This window comes from Myxine glutinosa, chromosome 2 (genome assembly GCF_964187855.1).
Source record: "Myxine glutinosa chromosome 2, kmMyxGlut1.1, whole genome shotgun sequence".
Classification (NCBI taxonomy): Eukaryota; Metazoa; Chordata; class Myxini; order Myxiniformes; family Myxinidae; genus Myxine; species Myxine glutinosa.
Window position 1 is genome coordinate 111,663,751 of NC_136262.1, and position 22,403 is coordinate 111,686,153.

Genomic DNA, 22,403 nt, shown 5'->3' on the forward strand with positions numbered 1-22,403 from the left:
AAGAAAGGTAGCAAAGGTGCAGGAGGCATGTAGGAAAATGTTCGGTGAACGCTTGGATTCGGAAGAGGGTCAGAAAGCAGTATTCAGGATTGCAAAGCAGATAGCGAAAGAGGTGTGATGTGATGGGGGTGAGCTGCTTGAAGGATGAAGTGGGACAAATCGTTGTCGACCCAGATGGAATTAAAGGAAGATGGAAAAGATATATGGAAATGCTGTTGAATACAGAGAATGAATGGGATGGCAACATAGAGTAACCCAGTTTTATGACCGGCAGAGAAGATAACTGAGAAGGAAGTTGAGGAAGCGATCAAAGCAATGAAGGGTAGAAAAGCGGGAGGGCCGACGGGAGTTGTGGGAGATATGTTGAAGGCAGCAGGAAGTTGGGGTGTGAAGAGAATGACAGAGATCTGTAATCTGGTGGTGAAAGAAGGCCGCATTCCAGTGGATTGGGAACTGAGTACCCTCGTCCCTCTATACAAGGGGAAAGGTAACCCTCTGGAGTGTGGCTCGTACCGAGCGATAAAGTTATTGGTAAGGGTGTTGGAGAGGAGGATAAGGAAGAAAGTGAAGATCGATGAAATGCAGTTTGGATTTATGCCAGGAAGAGGAACGACAGACACGCTTTTCATTGAGGCAGTTGCAGGAGAAGTACATGGAGAAGAGGAAGAAGTTGTTTCTTGGGTTTGTTGATCTGGCGAAAGCATTCGATCGGGTTCCACGCAAAGTATTGACATGGGCATTGAGGAAGTTAGGAGTGGAGGAATGGTTGATCAGAGTAGTGATGGCAGTGTACAGGGGAGCGCGTGGCTGTGGGGACGAAGGACGGGAACAGTGGTGGGGTGGGGGTGTGGGAGTGCATCAGGGGTCGGTGCTGGGTCCACTGCTGTTTGTGGCTGGTGGAGGTGCTGGCTCGGAGCGTAGGGGGGGGGGGGGGGGTTGCCGTGGGAGTTGGTGTGTGTGGATGATCTGGTGTTGATTGCGGAGGGTATGGATGGATGGACTGAAGGAAGGGATGGACGCGTGGAGGGAATGTGTGGAGACGGGGTCTGAGGGTGAGTGTTCTAGAGACGAGGGTGATGGCGGTTGGTGGAGCATGTGGTGGGGTGGAAAGAGCTGGGAGGTGGCCCTGTGTTGTGTGTAGGGGGGGGGGTGTCGGGGTGGGCTCCATTCGGTGTGCAGTGTGCGCTGAGTGGGTTCATCAAGGATGTGGTGGTCTGAGGGTCATTGGCCAGTGTGGCAGCTACATTCAAATGTAGGGTGTGCACGGAGGGAGCTGCAGATGGAGGAAATGTTGGGTTGGATCTTGGAGACGGCGTGGGGCTGGAGGGTGTGAAAACATTTCGCTGCTTCGGAGACGTGCTGGGTGGGGAGGGTGGATCAGACTCGGCGGCGGTTGCTCGGGTGGGATGTGCATGCAGGAAGTTTCGGGAATCGAGTGGTGTGCTGGTGATGGAGTGTCGTTGAGGCTGAGGGGAGGGGTGTATGCTGCATGTGTGAGAAGTGTTGTGATTTGTGGGAGCGAGACATGGGTGGTGAACGTGGAGCAGCGGCGAAGGTTGGAAAGGGTGGAGATGCGGGTGGTTCGACGAGTGTGCGGAGTGTCGTCGAGAGAGAGGAAGACAGATGATGAGTTGCGAAAGATGATGGGAATAGAGCCTGTGATTGATGCTGTGGGGAGGAACAGGTTGAGATGGTTTGGTCATGTGTTGAGGGATGGGGGTGGCTGGTTGAGAAGAGTGATGGAAATGGATGTGGAAGGAAGTGGAGGACGGGGAGGACCGAGAGGGACTTAGCTAAAGATGGTGGAAGAAGAAATGCGGGCAAGGGGGTTAACAAGGAGAGATGCAGAAAATAGGGCAAAATGGAGAAGATTGTCATGGGGACCGCAAGGCTAACCCCTGCTCTAGCAGGGAAAATGGCCTTTAAAATGCCTGTTGTGTGTTGTTGTTGTGCATTCATTTCTGTTATCCTTGTATTTATTTTTATTAAACTTATTACTTGTTACATTTTCAATTCCTTGTCTTGTACGTTTATTTCTGTGGGAATCGGATAACCCCCGTTATGACCGTCCTTGCAGGTAAGGATCTTGCGGCCCTCCACTACCCCCTACCTCCCCCCACCCCCATGCGTGTCACGACCGCCATAGTTGGGTAAACGCCTCAGTTAAAGCTCGGTTGGCCATCCCTTACCCTGCAGTGTTGACTAAGGGGAGACGCACGGCAATATTTAACTGAAACTTGGTATGGGGCTTTATGATAAGTTGCAGAACAAGTTTGAGTAGGGGACATGTATTGCAGAGGGGACTGCAGGTTTGCTCTGTCCATCTGTCCCACCTGTGATTTTCTTCACTTTTTACGGTGTATCCCGTGGGGCATTGCTGTCGGAACCGTGTCTGTCCTTCTGGTGTATGCATGTAATGTATGTCCCTCACAAACGTCCACCAATCAGAGCTGAAGATCTGGTCACATGACAGGGAGAGTGTTTGGTAGCCATAACAGTTGTATTACTAAAAGGAAATGAATAACCTTCTGTGGAATGTTTTTTGGGGTCCCAGCAGGTGTCGCAAGTTAGGTCGGAGGTTTCAGACATTCCTCAATACAATTACGATTTTGAAATGCGATCGACACCGACTTTGCTCCCGAATCTGGAAGTGAACAGATGACAGTTCGCTGGTTTGATTATATCTCGATACAATCGTGATTTAACATTGTATTTTGATCTATTAATACCACAGTATTTGTGATTGAAATGTTGAATGATGCTGTTTGGAATGCAAATAGAGTAATTGTTTAAAGCAGAATGAGGAAATGATATAAGGGTTTCTGTCTGACATTCATGGATTCCCCAGTTGCAGTTTCTCCATTAATTGGAGATAGCAACATTGAGTCTGGGTAGGTTTTTTTTTTTTTTTTTTTTTTTTTTTTTTTTGTTTTGTTTTGTTTTGTTTTTTTTTGTGTCGTCCAAGTCCTTCACGAACCTGTCTTCATCAATGCCTGATGTTTGACTGAAGGTGGCACAGGAATGTATAATTTATTGGAATATATATTTTTTAATACCAACATTATTTTCTAACTTACAATTTAAGTTCCAACTTGCAACAATTTAACTGGTATCCCCACCCAGGTCATACAATCCTCTTCAACTAAAGTATCAAACAAGCCCAGGTATGCTGTTACTGTCGGTCTTGTTTCCCATACCATTGAACCTATTCAACTGAAACTTGTTTCCTGTCATCAGATTCACCAGGAGGGGTACTGTGTGTGGTATGGCGAATGTGGAATGAATAATGAGACGCGTAAACCCTACAACTGCCTCTATAATGGGCCCGCTCGGTCTCTACCTGTCCATGACCACGAGCTCCTTGTGGTGAGAATGATGGCCGAATTGGTTTTTGTGAAATGTGTGGCCTGACTTGGATTCCTGCTCCGTTGAATTGATGCTGTGATTTCTTGAGTTTTCTGATTTTGAGGGAAATGTGTCCAGAAGTTTTTTTTTTTTTTTTTTTTTTTTTTTTTAACCTCTGCCACCAAAGGTGAATGGAGGTTGTTTTCACCCCTGTCTCTTTCTGTCTTTTTGTTTGTGAACAAGATATATCAAAAAGTTGTGGATGGATTCGGACGAAATTTGGCAAGATGTAGCGTATGTGACCAGGACGAAATGATTAGATTTTGGTGAAGATCCGGATCCGGTTGCGAGAATTTTCTAAGTGATTCTTCACCGTTGGGCGATAGGGCCAAAAACGATACATAGAAGGATATCTCATGAAGTTGTGGACAGATTAGTTTGATTGAATGTGATTCTGGTCAACTGTGGAATACAAAACGTAAACTGTTCACCTTGCGGAGGTATGCTCTCTACTGAGTGTTCTTGTTTTTATTGTCTTGATTTTTTTTTTTCCTCAACTCTCACTGCATTGACAAAGTCCTCTTGCGGGCAGGTGACTATTTTCTTCCCTTGTCTTGTCTGTGACCCCACTGTCAGTTTGTTGCCTTTTTACCATCTGTTCTTGTTACCTCGTGCCTCCATTTTCCTTGACCTTTTATCGAAAAACATGAACTTGTTTGACACAGCATCCAGGCCCACGTGGACAGAAGTTATTTCCTTGAGGCATACCTTGATGATCTATGGTTGAGCGGTCGGTGTGAAGTTATAATGCCGATTATTCTTCCTTCTGACCGTGTGCCAGGAGCTGTGCCCGAAGTTTGTCAAAGGGAATGTTTCTACCTGTTGCAATGGTGACCAGCTGCGTACCTTCAAGAATAGCATGAGCCTTCCCCTCCAGTTTTTGTCTAGGTACTATACACCTCAAACTTTGCACAGTTCAAGTCACCCCTCTTGCTTCCCCTTCAAAGCCGGAGGCCTGTTGTTGCGAATTATCTTGGTCGCCGATGTTTGTCGCATTCTTTGCTTGCCTCGTGATGTGACCACAGCTGTGAACTCAATATGCAAACGACGTGTATGTTCCCTCAAATTTTGTAGGGGAGGAGGGGGTGGGTGGGTAGCGGATGGACAGAGCATTGAGGCCCTACCTAATGCCTGAACCCTTGAATGCAGATGTCCATCCTGCATGTTCAACTTCATGACATTCTTTTGTGAGCTGACGTGCAGCCCCAACCAGAGCACGTTTCTAAACGTGACAAAAGCTGAGACTGAAAAGGGGAATGTCAGCATCACAAGTCTAGATTATTACATCACTCCAGTGTTTGCTCAAGGTATGGTGGGAAGGCTCGTGGGTGTTTGATCCAGATATTTTGACCTAAAATAGAGTTTTCTTTATTGGTGCATACACTGGCTATTTTTTGACTTTTCTAGGCATGTACAAGGCTTGTAAGGACGTCTCTGCACCGTCCAGCAATCAGAAGGTCCTCGGTCTGCTGTGTGGTCGCTCTGCACGTGATTGCAACGCCACTAACTGGATTCAGTATATGGGCAGTACTGACAACGAACAAACTCCATTCCAGATCACTCCTCGTTTTGGTGAGCTTTATGTACTGTTGGAGGTCACGTGTCCTTAGCGTGCCTGTCTGTATGGTTTGGTATGCAAGACTTCTCCGACTGTGTCCACGTGTTTCTTTACAGTTGCCAAAGCCGAGCCCATGGAACCTTTGTCGGCGATCACTTATTCATGCAACCAGTCGCTCCCGGACGGACGTGAAGCTTGTTCCTGTCAGGACTGTCAGGCTGCCTGCGGCCCTCAACCGGAACCCCCTTCCCCACCAGTCCCCTGGACACTCCTTGGCTTTGATGCGATCACCGTGATTGTCGGAGCTGTTTATCTGGCTTTTGCGTTTGCTGTATCAGCAGCTTTGGTTTTCCATTACCACTACTGGATGTGAGAATTTTGTGGCAGAGTATGAAAATAGGAATGCATGTTGTTGGTTTGTAATATTTCCTTCATGGCAGTTGACCTGTGATTTGAGGTAATCCATCGGGCCTCAATTTGCATGGGCTCTAATTTGTCGGTTGTCAATTTTCTTTGGGTATTGCTGGAAGGGGGGGGGGGGGGGGGGGGTCTTGTACTGCTGGGTGGAACATCCAATTTGCATATAATTTTGCCTTTTCAGGCCGCAGAAAGCCCTGGATTCAGACTACGGTCCGATTTTGAGTGATGTGGACAGGGAGCGCCAGAACCTGCTGGGTGCGTGCGAATTGTTCCACACGATACGTTTTAATAAAATAACAATACAACAACACAACAGGCATATTTTAAGGCCATTTTCCCTGCTAGAGCGGGGGTTAGCCTTGCGGTCCCCATGACAATCTTCTCCATTTTGCCCTATTTTCTGCATCTCCCCTTGTTAACCCCCTTGCCTGCATTTCTTCTTCGACCATCTTTAGCCAAGTCTTTCTCGGTCTTCCCCATCCTCTGCTTCCTTCTACATTCATTTCCATCACTCTTCTCCACCAATCACTTTCATCCTTCCTCAACACATGACCAAACCATCTCAACCTGTTCCTCTTCACAGCATCAATCACAGGCTCTATTCCCATCATCTTTTGCAATTCATCATTTGTCTTCCTCTCTCTCAACGATACTCCGCACATCCACCGAACCATTCGCATTTCCACCCTTTCCAGCCTTCGTTGCTGCTCTACGTTCATTACCCATGTCTCGCTCCCATAAATCATGACACTTCTCACACGTGCAGCATACACCTTTCCCTTCAGCTTCAACGACACTCCCCTCCTCGTCAGTACGCCACTCAGTTCCCGAAACTTCTTCCATGCACATCTCACTCTAGCAACCGTTGCCGAGTCTGATCCACCTTCTCCATTCAGCATGTCTCCGAGGTAACAAAATGTTTTCACACCTTCTAGCATAATAAAATAACAATCTACACCAAATTTGGTCTGATGTTGTTGGAGGCCTGTAATAAACCATGTTTTGAATGTGGACCGTCAGACATTGAGGATGTTGTGAGGTTGTAATGGAGGCTGTTCCAGGTTTTGGCTCACCTTTGGCTTTTGTACTGTTTGGCTGGTTTGGTTTGGCTGTTTGGCTTTGGCTTTGGCTTTGGTTTGGCTTTTGGTTTGGCTATGTGCTCACCCAGGTGAGCTATTCTGCTTTTTTTTTCTTTTTTTTTTTTTTTTTCTTCCTTCTCCCTCTTGCAGGGAAATTGAACACAGGTTGTGCTCGGTTCTGTTTCTGTATTGAAAGCTACCTGCAGACTACATTCTCCTGCTGGGGTGAATGGTGTGTCCGTCATCCGTTACCAGTCCTTCTCGTCTCCACAATAGTCATTGCCGTGTGCTCAGCTGGTCTGCATTGGGTAGTAGTTATCACGGACCCTGTTGAGTTGTGGTCTGCTCCAAATAGTCGTTCTCGTTTGGAGAAGGACTATTTTGACACTCATTTTGGCCCTTTTTTCCGTGTTGAGCAACTGATAATCCGTGCTCCAAACTTTAACAAGACCATCTTCACACCGTATTTCACTGCACCCGACATTCCTTTTGGGCCACCACTTGGCAAAGACATCCTGCACCAGGTGAGGTATTTGGTCCATGACTTTTGAAGGTCAGTCATTTTAAATCTCCCTCTCCCTCTCCTTCCCCCTCCCAACCGTTTGATGGCACTCATTTTTGGACTGATTTATGGGTTGTTCTGTTCATCAAACTATATTGTAGACTTGTCTTTTTGTGACAGGTACTCGACCTCCAACTGGCAGTGGAAAATTTGGTTGTGAACCATACTGGTGATCTAGTGTCGCTGAAGGATATTTGTGTGGCACCACTAAGTCCTTACAACAACAACTGTACCATCCTGAGTGTGCTCAACTACTACCAGAACAGCCATGATGTGCTGGACCATATTGTGAAGGACATGTTTTGGGTCTATGCTGATTACCATGATCACTTCCTGTATTGTGTCACGTAAGTTGTAACATTACCACTCGTGCCCTGTAGCACTCGTCACTACTGGATCCAATATGAGCTGAGTTTATGATCTGGTAATTTATTATATCTCAGCATTGTGTGGGGAGCTTTTGACCCCATGGGTGTTGTCAGGTATTGTGCTTTGAGGTGCCAGACATTCGGTATCTGAACTACTTATGCTTGGTAATGCTGAGTGCTGGATCAATGTGATTATTATGGTCGTTTTGTCCTGCAGGGCACCGATGTCACTTAACGACACGACCAAGCTGCACGACCCTTGCCTTGGCACATTTGGTGGACCAGTGTTTCCCTGGCTTGCGCTTGGTGGATACGACGGTTGGTGCTGCACTGATACATTCAAGCTTTATTGTCCCCTCGCCATGTCATATCCCACCCACCCTCCCCTCCTGCTATGTGCAGAGGAATGTGACTTTAAAAAGAATGGTACACAGAGTACTCCCATGAAGATGACGATCATCTCCACCCTATCCCCGGCCCATCTTGTTACCCTCGCCAGAGGAGAGGGCATTGCATTTGAATCCGTTGGTTTGTCACGTGTCCGAAAAACCCCTTTTTAATTTTTTATTTTTTTTCCGTAGGTTGATCACTCCAGTTTGTGTTTGTCTGGCCGCTCACTTGTAATTGCCTACAGGTCTCAATTTTAAACCGATCTTCACGAAACTTCACCAAATGGTAGTTTGTTGTCTGACAAAATCCTATCTATTTGAGGTTAAAAGGTGAACGTAGGCCAAAGGTCAACCCCTTTTTCCAAATTTTAAAATCCTCAATTTACATCCGATTGACTTGAAATTTGAATAGGCTTTTCAGATCAGTTAACTGAATTCAACCAACTATTTTTGAGGTCAACATAGGTCACAAGGTTAACATAGGTCAAAGGTCAACCAATTCAGCCAAAACAATTCAACCTAATAAGCCAAAACAAATTCAATCAACCAAAACTCATACCTCATCCCTCAGATCGGCAGTCTGCAGCCTCCTCACTCTGAAGACCTTGACAAAATCAGACTGGTCAAACAAGTGGAACATGTCTTTCAATCCTGACAAATCTCACACTCTTACTATGTCTCTCCGAAAAGACCGACTGGACAACCCTCCCATCCACTTTCTGAACAATCCTCTCCAAAAAGTTCTGTCACTCAAGCTTTTGGGTCTCACTATCTGCCATAATCTTTCCTGCGAAAACCACATTTCCAAGCTGGCCTCCAAAGCCAGTCACCGACTGGTCATCATCCGTCATGCAAAGTCCTTCCTTGGCACCCCGAGCTCCTCACCACATACAAGGCTTTCATCCGCAGCTCAATTGAATACTGCTCTCCCCTCTGGGCTGGTGCTCCTGCCTCAAACCCAGCTTGGCTTCACGCTGTTGAAACCAAAGCATTCAGAATCATTGGAATCTCCCGCGATGAAGCTAACTGAGGGCCATTCACTCACTCACTCACTCACTCACTCACTCACCGCAGGCAGGTTGGTGGTCTTTCTGTCTTCTACCGACTCCTCTCCGGCCTTGCTCCCCCAGCTCTCTGTGCTCTGTCCCCCAAATATTCCTACAGGTCGCACAAGATCTGCCAGCAACCCTCTTCTGGTTAAAATGTCAAAATCAAGACTCTCTGCTCACCTTCACTCTTTCATTCCTCTTTACTCCCACCTCTGGAACAAACTCCCTCATTCTCTTCAATCCCACTCCTCCCTCCAGGTCTTTAAAACAGCTGTTCACCACCATCTCTCATCTTCCCCCATCCAAAATATTTTGATATTTTCTACCCCCATTGATTCACCCCAGATCCACTTTTTTGAAATACTGACCTCGTTCCTGGAAGTCATAGCAGTGTCCATTTTTTTTTTTTAACCTCTCCCACCCCTCCCCCCCCCCTTCCCATGCCTCCTGCCCCCAAGCCCTCTCCCCCCCAAGCCCTCTCCCTCACACAGATCTCCCGATGTCCCTGCTCTCAAATTTTGTACTTCTCTCCCCATGGTGTCTCCCACTCCCTTTATTATATGTTTTGTGTCGGTTTTTTTTTTTTTGGTAATAATGTTTGCTCTTACACTAGCCTCGATCTTGTATGCCAAAAAAAAAATCGAATTTCTAAAATCCTCAAATTTCATCCGATTGACTTGAAATTTGAATAGGATTTGCATATCGGCGAACTGAATTCAACCACCAACTCTTTTTGAGATCAACATCGGTCACAAGGTCACCATAGGCCAAAGGTCAACCCCTTTTTTGAAGTTTCTAAAAAGATTTTAAACTGATTGACTTGAAATTTGAATAGGATTTGCATATCGGCTTGCTGAAACCAACCGCCAACTATTTTTGAGGTCAACATAGACCAAATTTCTAAAATTGTTAATTTTCATCTGATTAACTTGACCATTCCATTCTGGAAATTCTGGAAAAGTTCTAGAACGGAAATTGACCATTCTCAGGGAGCCTCCTCAGCGTTGACGAGTCTGGCATTTCACTGAGGCCAACTGGCATGGTCTTCAAGCAGCCATCAATCATCTGGACTGGTCTCCCATCTCGACCGCCTCTGACCAACTCATCCTGGGAATTCTTCCAAAGTAAATTGCTCTCATGCACAGATTTATCCCATCTCGTCTTCAGTCGTCATACCCTTCCTCCCGTCCATGGTACACGGAATCTTGTGGTGAGGCTGTTGCCCAGAAACAACTTGCCTTTGTCTCCTGGAAAGCAAATCCAATGGAAGGAAATCTCATTTCCTTTCACAAAGCCCGAAACAAGTGTCTCCACCCTCAGGAGAGCCAGGAAACAATATATCTCCGTTCTCAAGACCGAACTCTCTTATCTGTCTCCCTCTTCCAAATCCTGGTGGTGTCTGGTCAAATCTGTTTCTGGTGTTTGTTCCCCCTCCATCCCCTCCCTTCCCTCAAATGGCTATATAGCTGACTCCGCACGTGAAAAAGCTGAATGCCTCAACTCTGTTTGCCTCTAAATCTTGTGTCCCAAACCCATCCCTCTCTGTACCCACCATACCCAGTCGTACCCAGCTGCTCCTGGACTTTGTCCTTTCCTCCTGACAAGGTGGAAAAGTTTGTCAACCCTCGACTCTGATTCTGCAACTGGACCTGACGGCATCAGCCCACGGGTCCTAAAATCCTGTTCTTCCACTTTCACTCCCTCTCTGTTCTCTTCACCCTCTTTTGCTCAAGGTCATCTGCCATCTGCTTGGAAATTAGCCAATATCACCGCTTTACACAAAAAGGTGCAAAAACAGATCCTAGCAACTACAGACCAATCAGCCTTCTCCCGATTATCAGCAAAGTCATGGAATCCATCATTGCTTCGGATATGAAATCCTTCCTCTTCTCCAATGGCTTGATCTCTGATCATCAATTTGGTTTCAGACCAGGTCACTCTACTCTGGACATGCTTCTTCTGCTGTCTCAACAATGGATGGAGGTCCTCAATGCCAAACAGGAAATTAGAGCCGTCTCCCTTGACATATCATGTGCCTTCAATATGGTCTGGCACCCCGCTCTGCTCACCAAACTCTCCTCCTTTGGTATCCATGGAAATCTCCACGCATGGCTGGTGGACTTCCTCTCTAGTCATCATCGACGTGTGGCCCTGAATGGGTTGCCTGCACTTGGCGGACACTTCACCAGCATTTGGTCGTTGATGGGTGAATTGAGAATCCGACAGGATTCAGCTGTTTGGTCTGGCTTTGATTCCCAATAAACTGTCGTATTAGTGCTTCACATATAGTGGAAGCATCATGGTACGTCCTCTCTCTCCTCTCTCCTCTCTCTCTCTCTCTGTCTCTCTGTCTCTGTCTCTCTGTCTCTCTGTCTCTCTGTCTCTCTGTCTCTCTGTCTCTCTGTCTCTCTGTCTCTCTGTCTCTCTGTCTCTCTCTGTCTCTCTCTGTCTCTCTCTGTCTCTCTCTGTCTCTCTCTGTCTCTCTCTGTCTCTGTCTCTCTGTCTCTCTGTCTCTGTCTCTGTCTCTCTCTCACATTAAGCCAGCCATTCCATCTATTTGCATTAGCTTCATTGTCTGAAATGTATCTTTTTTTTGTCTCGCACGTGCTGCACTTCATGCAGATTGATGACATTCCCCCTTCCCTTTCCACCCCCTACCCCCACCCCACCGGGATTCTTCCAATCCTGGAAGAAGGAAAAGGCTGAATTGTCAGGTGCAACAGGTTTTACTCTTTCTCAAGTGTGTGTGTGTGTGGTTTTGTTCAACAGGGCTGAATTATCACAATGCAACTGCCCTAATCATTACTTTTCCTGTGAAAAACTACCACCACGACCCCACTAAGCTTGCTTTGGTTGAGGCTTGGGAGAAAGGGTATGCAAGTTCACATTGGTTCTGCACCAAGCAGGCTTGATCTGTTCTGCCAAATTATTGGCTTGTTTATAAAAGTAAATGGTTCAAGATTTGCTTAAATTACAAAGTGTCTGTCTCCGTCTCTGTCTGTCTCTGTCGTCGTCTGTCTGGGGTCTCTGTCGTCGTCTGTCGTCTGTCTGGGGTCTCTGTCGTCGTCTGTCTGGGGTCTCTGTCGTCGTCTGTCTGGGGTCTCTGTCGTCGTCTGTCTGGGGTCTCTGTCGTCGTCTGTCTGGGGTCTCTGTCGTCGTCTGTCTGGGGTCTCTGTCGTCGTCTGTCTGGGGTCTCTGTCGTCGTCTGTCTGGGGTCTCTGTCGTCGTCTGTCTGGGGTCTCTGTCGTCGTCTGTCTGGGGTCTCTGTCGTCGTCTGTCTGGGGTCTCTGTCGTCGTCTGGCTGGGGTCTCTGTCGTCGTCTGGCTGGGGTCTCTGTCGTCGTCTGGCTGGGGTCTCTGTCGTCGTCTGGCTGGGGTCTCTGTCGTCGTCTGGCTGGGGTCTCTCTCGTCGTCTGGCTGGGGTCTCTCTCGTCATCTGGCTGGGGTCTCTCTCGTCGTCTGGCTGGGGTCTCTCTCGTCTGGCTGGGGTCTCTCTCGTCTTCTGGCTGGGGTCTCTCTCGTCGTCTGGCTGGGGTCTCTCTCGTCGTCTGGCTGGGGTCTCTCTCGTCGTCTGGCTGGGGTCTCTCTCGTCGTCTGGCTGGGGTCTCTCTCGTCGTCTGGCTGGGGTCTCTCTCGTCGTCTGGCTGGGGTCTCTCTCGTCTGGCTGGGGTCTCTCTCGTCGTCTGTCTGGGGTCTCTGTCGTCGTCTGTCTGGGGTCTCTGTCGTCGTCTGTCTGGGGTCTCTGTCGTCGTCTGTCTGGGGTCTCTGTCGTCGTCTGTCTGGGGTCTCTGTCGTCGTCTGTCTGGGGTCTCTGTCGTCGTCTGTCTGGGGTCTCTGTCGTCGTCTGTCTGGGGTCTCTGTCGTCGTCTGTCTGGGGTCTCTCTCGTCGTCTGGCTGGGGTCTCTCTCGTCGTCTGGCTGGGGTCTCTCTCGTCGTCTGGCTGGGGTCTCTCTCGTCGTCTGGCTGGGGTCTCTCTCGTCGTCTGTCTGGGGTCTCTCTCGTCGTCTGTCTGGGGTCTCTGTCGTCGTCTGTCTGGGGTCTCTGTCGTCGTCTGTCTGGGGTCTCTGTCGTCGTCTGTCTGGGGTCTCTGTCGTCGTCTGTCTGGGGTCTCTGTCGTCGTCTGTCTGGGGTCTCTGTCGTCGTCTGTCTGGGGTCTCTGTCGTCGTCTGTCTGGGGTCTCTGTCGTCGTCTGTCTGGGGTCTCTGTCGTCGTCTGTCTGGGGTCTCTGTCGTCGTCTGGCTGGGGTCTCTGTCGTCTGTCTGGGGTCTCTGTCGTCGTCTGTCTGGGGTCTCTGTCGTCGTCTGTCTGGGGTCTCTGTCGTCGTCTGTCTGGGGTCTCTGTCGTCGTCTGTCTGGGGTCTCTGTCGTCGTCTGTCTGGGGTCTCTGTCGTCGTCTGTCTGGGGTCTCTGTCGTCGTCTGTCTGGGGTCTCTGTCGTCGTCTGTCTGGGGTCTCTGTCGTCGTCTGTCTGGGGTCTCTGTCGTCGTCTGTCTGGGGTCTCTGTCGTCGTCTGTCTGGGGTCTCTGTCGTCGTCTGTCTGGGGTCTCTGTCGTCGTCTGTCTGGGGTCTCTGTCGTCGTCTGTCTGGGGTCTCTGTCGTCGTCTGTCTGGGGTCTCTGTCGTCGTCTGTCTGGGGTCTCTGTCTGTCGTCTGTCTGGGGTCTGTCGTCTGTGTCTGTCTGGTCTCTGTCGTCTGTGTCTGTCTGGTCTCTGTCGTCTGTGTCTGTCTGGTCTCTGTCGTCTGTGTCTGTCTGGTCTCTGTCGTCTGTGTCTGTCTGGTCTCTGTCGTCTGTGTCTGTCTGGTCTCTGTCGTCTGTGTCTGTCTGGTCTCTGTCGTCTGTGTCTGTCTGGTCTCTGTCGTCTGTGTCTGTCTGGTCTCTGTCGTCTGTGTCTGTCTGGTCTCTGTCGTCTGTGTCTGTCTGGTCTCTGTCGTCTGTGTCTGTCTGGTCTCTGTCGTCTGTGTCTGTCGGGTCTGTCGGCTGTGTCTGTCTGGGGTCTCTGTCGTCTGTCTGTCTATATACACACACACTCGTGGCCAAAAGTATTGGCACCCTTGCACTTCTTTTATTTTTTTTATAGATTTATTTAAATAATGCTCCATTTCTTCAAGAAAATTGTTGTAATTAAAAAATCTTTTGGTATCCACATTTGTATTTCTTTAGTTTGCAGTGGAACAAAACAAAAAAAGCTGAAAAATTACTAAATCTAAGTTTATTCCACACAGAAATCCTAAAATGGGCCGGACAATATTATTGGCACCTTTTCGAAGTTGTTCGAAATAATTAGATTGCAAGCAGGTGATTCTCCTTTACTTTGGAATTGAACTCACCTGTGGTGAGTTGCAGGTAGCTGCAATTTAAAAAAAATCGATCATTCAACAAGTTTGGAGAAAAGCAGTCATTCTGCTATTTTACACAGTGATTATACACAGTGATATGTCACTGTACCACAATGAGCATGGAGAAAATAAAGAAAACCCAATAATTTTTTGAGGGTCAGACAGGATTGTAACCAAGCATGGACAATCAAGGCTACAAGTCCATCTCCAGAGGCCTTGATGTTCCTGTGTCCACCGTACGCAATGTCAGGAAGTTTAAGGCCCATGGCACTGTAGCCAACCTCCCTGGACGTGGCCGCAAGAGAACTTGATCAAAGATTGCAGTGAAGGATTGTTTGAATGGTGGAGAAAGCACCCTCGATCAACTGCCAAACAGATTCAAGCTGACCAACAGACACAAGGTACACCAGTTTCAACTCACACCATCCGTCGCCAATTCAATGAAAGGTGGTTCTATGGTAGGAGACCAAGGAGGAACCCATTGCTGAGAGATAGACAAAAAGCCTGACTGGAGTTTTCCAGAACAAATCTGAATAAGCCAAAATCCTTCTGAGAAAATGTCCTGTGGACAGATGAGACCAAACTAGAGCTTTTTGGTAAAGCACATCTCTGTTTGCAGAAAAAAAAACAAAAAAAAACGAAGCCTTCAAAGAAAACACCTTTCCTACAGTCAAACATTGAGGAGGTTCAGTGATGTTTTGGGGTTGCTGTGCTTTTTCTGGCATTGGGTGCCTTGAATGTGTCCATAGCATCATGAAATCAGGAGATTACCAAGACATTTTGGAATGCAATGTTGAACTCAGTGTCATAAAGCTGTGTCTCGGTCGAAGGTCATGGGTTTTGCAGAAGGACAACGACCCCAAACACTTCAAGAAGCACCGAGGAATAGTTCAAGACAAAACTCTGGACTGTTCTGAAGTGGTCCAGCAATGAGTCCAGATCTAAATTCCACTGAACACCTGTGGGGAGATCTGAAAACAGCAGTTGGGAGAAGGCACCCTTCAAATCTGGGAGAACTGGAGCAGATTGTACAAGAAGAGTGGGACAAACTGCCAGTGGAGAGGTGTAGGAAGCTCCATGGCTATAGGAAGTGCTTGACTGCAGTTATTTTGTCCAAAGTCTGTTACCAAATATTAAGTCGAGGGTGTCAATAATTTTGTCAATGCCATTTCTTTTTCTTTTCTGATTTAAAAGGATATATGAAGTTCTGAATCGAAAACAAAGGTTCTGTAATATTAACAGTGAAATAAAGAATTGTGGAGACCAAATACTTTTGTCAATTTCAACTTATTTTTTTCGAGAAAATTGTGAGTTGTTTGAAAAAAAAAAAAAAAAAAGTGCAAGGGTTTCATTATTTTTGGCCACGACTGTGTATGTATATTTGTATATATATATTCCAATTTAAATGCAACTTGTAGCTGAGCTCGTTTATCAAGACATGGATATATTTGAGGCTTTATTAATACCAATTGCTCAATTTCCTGCAGCTTCCTGGACCTCGTGTCCAATTACACCAACCCAAACCTGAGCATCTCGTACTCTGCCGAGCGCAGCATCCAAGACGAGTTGCAACGAGAGAGTAATGGTGACCTAATCACCGTGCTTATCAGCTATGGAACCATGCTGCTGTACATCTCTCTCGCACTTGGACACATTCGCAGCATCAGCACAGTGTTTGTAAGACAGCTTTGTGTCCGTGAACCACTTTGTCCTTTTTGCATTTTGTGCTTTAACTTTCCTCCCAACTTTTTTTGCCATCACAACCATCAAAACTAGCATTTTCTGTTTATCTTGGCAGGTGGACTTGAAGATCTCTCTGGGAGTCGCAGGGGTATTGATTGTGCTTTGTTCCGTTGCCTGTTCGCTCGGGGTGTTCAGCTACATTGGCGTACCGTTGACCCTAATTGCTATTGAGGTCATCCCTTTTCTCGTGCTGGCTGTTGGTGTGGATAACATCTTCATTCTGGTTCTGGCCTACCAGGTTGGTTAATTTGGATAGTTGTGACTGTAGGGTGAATAATTCGATTCTGAAGTCAACTCTTCTTTCCAATCCAATTCTGTTGTCGTATTTAACTTTAAAATGTTTTCACCATACTTCACTGAATTGAGGTCAGTTGCAAAGTGCCAACGTCTGAAATTGTACATTGCAGGTCTCCTGGCTAATGAAGCGTTTGCTTTAATCTGACGCTTGTGTTTCACACAATGTTGATCCCAAAGGCCTGATCCTAAGTTTTCTCATAATCTTCAACTGGAAACTAGTATTTTGTTCTTAGCCTGAAGACTTTATGGCAGGAGGTTCTTGGATGAGAAGGTGTTTGTGGAAAACCTTGTAGGTATTTCCTTATTTTTGATGTGGGTTTTACCTGCAGCGTGATGAGCGTCGTGAAGGTGAGGACCTGGCAAGACAGATGGGCCGTGTGCTGGGAAACGTGGCCCCGAGTTTGCTTCTCTCTGGTCTCTGTGAGATGGTTGCTTTCTTTTTGGGTGAGGAAATTACGCCAAAGGTATTCCACCTAAGGTTTGAGGTTGCGTAATTGGGCCTAAGTTGGATTTTGGTGGATTGGAGGGTAATTTTACTTTGAGGACGTTTTTAGCAGGAATTTAGTCTGGCAAGTGAAATGGGAGAGGTGTGGGGTGGGGTTAGGATAGGGGGTTCAATATTTTCCCCCTTAATATATGGAGGCGGAAAAACCTGACTTGTTTTCCAGTGATATCATCGAAGCATGTGCTGCTCGGAAACTAAGGAAAAGGATGAGCATGCCATGTTTTTCTTGATTTAGGAAAGGTTTGATACTCCTGTTTAATGGGAACCAGTTATGATCCTCTTACCTCGCCACTCTTGAGCAGTCCCACACAACCACACTCGCTTTTCTTTCCACGCCTCATCACATCCAGTACAGGCCATTGTCCATGGGGTCTTGTCACCGTTTCTACTTGTGGTAAATCTTCTACATTATGTTCTGCTCCCACAAAGGATGCTTGATTTGTGCTCTATTTTGGAGCTCGTAATGGTCTGCGAGTGATAAAATAAGTAAACTAGAACGGGCACTCGGTAGAGCGCATACCTTCGCCGCAGCTACTGTTCTGTACTTGGCATGGGAGTGTAGGGAACAGAACAGTGAACAGTTTGGTGCTGATTTCATGCAAATCGGATAAGAATTGACCGAGTTATGACAAACAAGATCGGGCATTGAATTCTGAACATTTTGGCATTAGTTGCATGCCAATTGGATAAAAATTGACCGCGCTATGGTAAAAATACGATTTTGACCTTTTCGTGACCTTGACCTTGACCTTTGACCCGATTGCTCCCAAAATCTAATCAAATGTGTCCCGTATAATAACCAATCATCCCACCAAATTTCATGCAATTCGGTTGAATACTTTTTGAGTTATGCGAATAACATACACACACACACACACACACACAGACATACAAATAAATACACAGCGATCAAAACATAACCTTCCGCTTTTGCGAAGGTAATAATTGTTCAAAATGTGAATAAACATTGGCCCAATACACTACTGTACCACATACACCGACACACATTTGTATTCCCTTCGGAATTAAAAAAGTGAACAAAATTTTACTCAATCGTATAATTTAATGAATTGCTTAAAGATTTTTGAAGGTTCACTTCGGATCCAAGAAGTCAGTGGTTTGAGCATAATTCTGGTTCCAAGGTTCATGTGATTACAAAAACAATTACTATAAACAGCACGTGTGGCTATTATGAACACAAAATATGGCTGTCACAATCGGGTGTGTGCGTGTGGGCGGGTTTTTTTTTCTTTTTCTTTCTTTTTTTGCCAGCTAGTTGTTTGTCTCAAAGTTCATATTGGGGTTGAAAGGATAACTTGGTGGTATACTCACTCACCTCTAAGCCTTGGTTTGAATCGCAAACAAGCTGTAAACGGTAATCGTTCTGGCATTAGTTGGTGGATGTTTAGAAACCCCACGGTGTTCTTCGTGAAGAGCAAGTGAACTATTGCCGTCACCCTGAACAAATTTAAAATTCCTGCTATAAGTACTGTTGGGAAGGCAAGGGCAAACCACCTAGTGTAATCCTTCCTGTGAGGCTGCCTTATTAGCATTGAATCTGCCTTTGGGTGAAGTAGCAGGCAGTTTGGTTACCTTGAAAGTGGTTTATGGGAGGAGGTGGGAGTGAGGTACAATGGCACTCAGATAGGTTAGTGGTGTAAACAAGGCATTAGAAGCTTGCTCTTGGCCCAACACTATCTTTTCCTTTTGTTGATCGATTTTATTTAATTGATTTCCATTGATTTCATGAAGAGGTGTGCTTGTTTTATGATGCCAAATAACGACTGTACCTTGTTGCACGACCTTTGCACTAAACCGTCATCGCTTTGGGTTGTTTGAGTAAACAGGTCAGGCAGGCCCCGGACTGCTTGATCAAAGTAAGAAATGAAAAACTTTTACTGGAAACTTTCTCACCAAAGGCTCCACTCATGTGATTGGATCCCTCTTGCTTACTAGCAGATTTAAACCGCACTTCCTGAATGCCATCCCAACCACACTGTGCACGACGATGCTCCAGTACGGTTAAACAAGAAAACCATACAACAACAACAGGCATTTTAAGGCCATTTTCCCTGCAATAGCGGGGGTTAGCCTTGCGGTCCCCATGACGATCTTCTCCATCTTGCCCTATTTTCTGCATCTCCCCTTGTTAACCCCCTTGCCCGATTTTCTTCGAAAGAAGAAAGCAAGAATTTTTTTTTTCTTTTTTTTTTTCTCTAAACAAAAAAAAACCATGATTATGACTTTTCAAGTCTACATTTGTTGGGATTGTCTATCAAACCACCGACCATGAAATCGCACCAAACTGTCATCGCACTCCTCCAGAAGGGCATTTGAGATCTCAGCACACCACAGCTTATGTTGGACCCTGATGAAGGCCTCGGAGGTTTTGGTCCATCATTTTGATAAAACCTTGTTTGTTGTACATTTGCATTTCCCCTGTGCCGTTATCTTGGTGAATATTTGTTTTTTCTACAACTTCATTCTGTTTCCATAACCAGAACCAACATTTTCTGTTTTGAGGAATTAGTGATTCCTGATGTTGATTGGTGGTCAACCCCATGATTGTCACATTTGGAGGAAGCTAGTAACTGTTGATTGATATCCTGATCCAGCATGCCTGGAATGTTGGAGGAATAGATGTCCTGGAGTCCAAAGGGACTAACATTGGGACTAATTATTTATTTAAATCTTTCACCCTTCCCCCTCCCCCCCCCCTTCCCCCCTCCACCCCCATCTATTTTTATGTTCATTGCTGGTGATTGACTCCGGTCTACTTCTTCCTGTGGGATTAGAGGTTAATATTTCTCAACTTCCCTTTTCATGACTTTTTCTCATTACCTGATACATTTGCATTGCCCAGCAACCTGGTTTACTGCAGGTCCATCTCGACTTAACAACCAAACTCTAGCTCATTGTCGATGGAAGCCTATGGCCTGGGTATCTTTAATTGCATTCCAGCCTTCTCGAAGTTCTGCCTCCTAGCAACATGACATTCGATTGATGAAAATGCCCTTTATAATCCTAATTTTTGTTCAGTTGACTGATACTGGCCAGCTATCCTTGTCACTTCAAAGAATCTTCAATCTTCAGGATCTTCAATCCTGTCCTTATGGAAGGGTTAATTCCCGTACTTATGTCTACATGCATACGCAATTTGCAGATTGTCATACGAGAGCAAATATATGGACCTTGGGACTCCAGTGAGTGAGCACTCGATGGGATTTTCAGGAACTTTACAGAATGGATGGACATGGTCACACTGCCTGGGGTTTCCAACAGGGGCCGAGGTCATGTCTGTCTGCACTCCCACCAGGTGATGCTATATGGGTCACATTTGCATCGGGAAGTTGCCCCTACCCTCTACACCACCCCCTTCCCTGGAATTAGAATTGTGAATTTTTTTTTATATCGCATAAAAACCCTGTTAAGACCAGAGTACAACCACGAGCTCGCACTTATTCCTACCATTGGTGCCAGAGTGCATACACGTCAAACAAATGAAATGGACACTTCTCAAACAGAATGGGACTGGGTAGAGCATGTTCCTCCACCAGGCTGAACAGTTTACATTTTGGAGTCCACTGATGGGCCAAATCTGCATCCGTACCTCAACAAAAATCTAATCTGCACCTTTGGTCCGAATCTGTACAGAACTGTTTGGGATATTGTGTTTGATATCATTTTTAGCCCCATCTCTCAATGGTGACGATTCACTGAAAAATTGTACAATGTGGATCTTTACCAAAATCTCATTAATGCGTCCTTGTCACACAACCCAACCTGTCCACCAAGATTTGTCCGAATCCGTGCACTAATTTTTGAGATGACCTTCTCACAAACAGGTGTGAAGCATAACCTCTGTCCACCTTTGTTGATGGAGGTGTATATGCAATATGCATGTGATTAATGTTGTAGATTACGATGTACATTTGGCCTTGGTGTTGAGCCGTGCTATTGTCCCCCGTCGCACCACGGAGCGAAAGGGGGACTATGGTTTTACCCTCTGTCCGTGCGTGCTTCCGTCCGTCCATGCGTGCGTACCCTTGTGAGCGGAATATCTTGAAAAACAAATGAACGACTAACTTCTAATCCGGTGTGTGGGTGTATCTCGGCAAAAGGAAGAACGATATTGAAAATTGGGTCACCACGTCAAAATCCCAGATGGCCGCCACCATTTGTCTGAACCTTGAGCGGAATATCTTGAAAAACAAGCGTTACGCCTAGGTCCCCCGTCGGTGAAGTGATGCGAGTTAACAAAGTGGAAGACGCAAGGCGGCCATCTTGGATTTTGACTTGGCGACCCAATTTTCAATGGCGTCGCCCTTATGTGTAGATACACTCACACACCAGATTAGAAGTTAGTAGTTCGTTTATTTTTCAAGATATTTCACTCAAGGTTGACATATATATGGTGGCGGCCATCTTGGATTTTGACGTGGCAACCCAATTTTCAATAGCGTTCTTCGTTATGCCTAGATACACACACACACCAGATTAGAAGTTGGTACTTCGCTTATTTTTCAAGATATTCCGCTCAAGGTTGACATACATGGTGGTGGCCATCTTGGATTTTGACGTGGGTTGCACCCACGCACCAAATTAGAATTCGGTCCTTCGCTCACGCATGCACCCGCACGCACGGACGGAGGGGAAAACCATAGTCCCCCTTTCGCTCCGCGGTGCGACGGGGGACAATAAACCAACTACTCACTTCTAATCTGGTGCGCGACTATCTAGGCATAAGGAAGACTGCTATTGAAAATTGGGTCGCCACGTCAAAATCCAAGATGGCCACCACCATATATGTCTGAACCTTGTGAGCGGAATATCTTGAAAATAAACGAGCTACTAACTTCTAATCTCGTGTGTGGGTGTCTCCAACCCACTCGCAAATATTGTCGACTCTTCCATGTTTTCTGTCTTCCACTTTGTCAACTCGCATCGCTTCACCGACGGGGGACCTAGGCGTAATGCTTGTTTTCATGGGATTGCAGGAGGCCTTTCAGGAATGCCAGCCGTGCGCTCCTTCTCCCTCCTGGCTGGGCTGGCGCTCGTCTTTGACTTTGTGCTCCAGGTGACTGCTTTTGTCAGTTTGCTGGGTCTTGACCTTCGCAGACAGGAGGTAGGATCTACTGCCGTTCGTGTTCATTAAAATCGTCTTTGTGCTTGTACAAAGGGCGAGGAAATTGTTGACTGTTGTCACAGCAGCAACCCTGACCATTTTGTTGCTCGCTCATGGTGAAATTTCATTGCCTGTGTATTTGAAGGCCGTTGTCGTTTTGAAGAACAGTGCTCGTATTTTAAGGTGAGCGCTTCATTCCCCATGCGTCCCCAGGCATGGCGTGTGGACATATTGTGCTGCATTAAACAGAAAGCACAAAACCTCCGTACTGAGGGCTTCCTCTTTTTGTTCTTCCGCAAGGTGTTTGCTCCGGTTCTGCTTGCCCGCTGGACTCGTGGCATTGTGGTCTGTGATGTTTGTTCTACTCTCGTTCCTTTTTTTTATTTTTATTTTTTCCAGCAAACTTCCCTTGGCCAATGATCCGGATCCAAAGAGAGTGATTTGCTGGTTCATGTGTCCTTTGTTTGATCTCCAGGTGCTGATCTTTGCCGGGGCATTTTCCTGCAGCATCGCTGTGTTGAACAAAGTGCCGGTTGGTCTGGACCAGCGGCTTTCCATGCCAGATGTGAG

The 22,403-nt window shown here is 46.5% G+C and overlaps 1 protein-coding gene across 2 annotated transcripts in view; it reads left to right on the forward strand.

Annotated features, from left to right (window-relative positions):
- Positions 1 to 22,403, forward strand: part of NPC1 (NPC intracellular cholesterol transporter 1) — a 47,627-nt gene that overhangs the window by 6,558 nt on the left and 18,666 nt on the right. Inside the window, exons 2-17 of one of the 2 annotated variants that reach the window (XM_068107460.2) lie at positions 3,238 to 3,366; positions 4,187 to 4,293; positions 4,555 to 4,712; positions 4,813 to 4,977; positions 5,080 to 5,332; positions 5,565 to 5,638; positions 6,613 to 6,986; positions 7,145 to 7,371; positions 7,610 to 7,710; positions 11,600 to 11,702; positions 15,651 to 15,840; positions 15,962 to 16,144; positions 16,533 to 16,647; positions 21,706 to 21,833; positions 22,047 to 22,178; positions 22,309 to 22,398. In XM_068107460.2, the coding sequence (XP_067963561.2) occupies positions 3,238 to 3,366; positions 4,187 to 4,293; positions 4,555 to 4,712; positions 4,813 to 4,977; positions 5,080 to 5,332; positions 5,565 to 5,638; positions 6,613 to 6,986; positions 7,145 to 7,371; positions 7,610 to 7,710; positions 11,600 to 11,702; positions 15,651 to 15,840; positions 15,962 to 16,144; positions 16,533 to 16,647; positions 21,706 to 21,833; positions 22,047 to 22,178; positions 22,309 to 22,398 (2,529 nt within the window). The remainder of the gene's footprint in view (positions 1 to 3,237; positions 3,367 to 4,186; positions 4,294 to 4,554; positions 4,713 to 4,812; positions 4,978 to 5,079; positions 5,333 to 5,564; positions 5,639 to 6,612; positions 6,987 to 7,144; positions 7,372 to 7,609; positions 7,711 to 11,599; positions 11,703 to 15,650; positions 15,841 to 15,961; positions 16,145 to 16,532; positions 16,648 to 21,705; positions 21,834 to 22,046; positions 22,179 to 22,308; positions 22,399 to 22,403) is intronic. The other variant, XM_068107461.2, reaches the window with a different exon arrangement.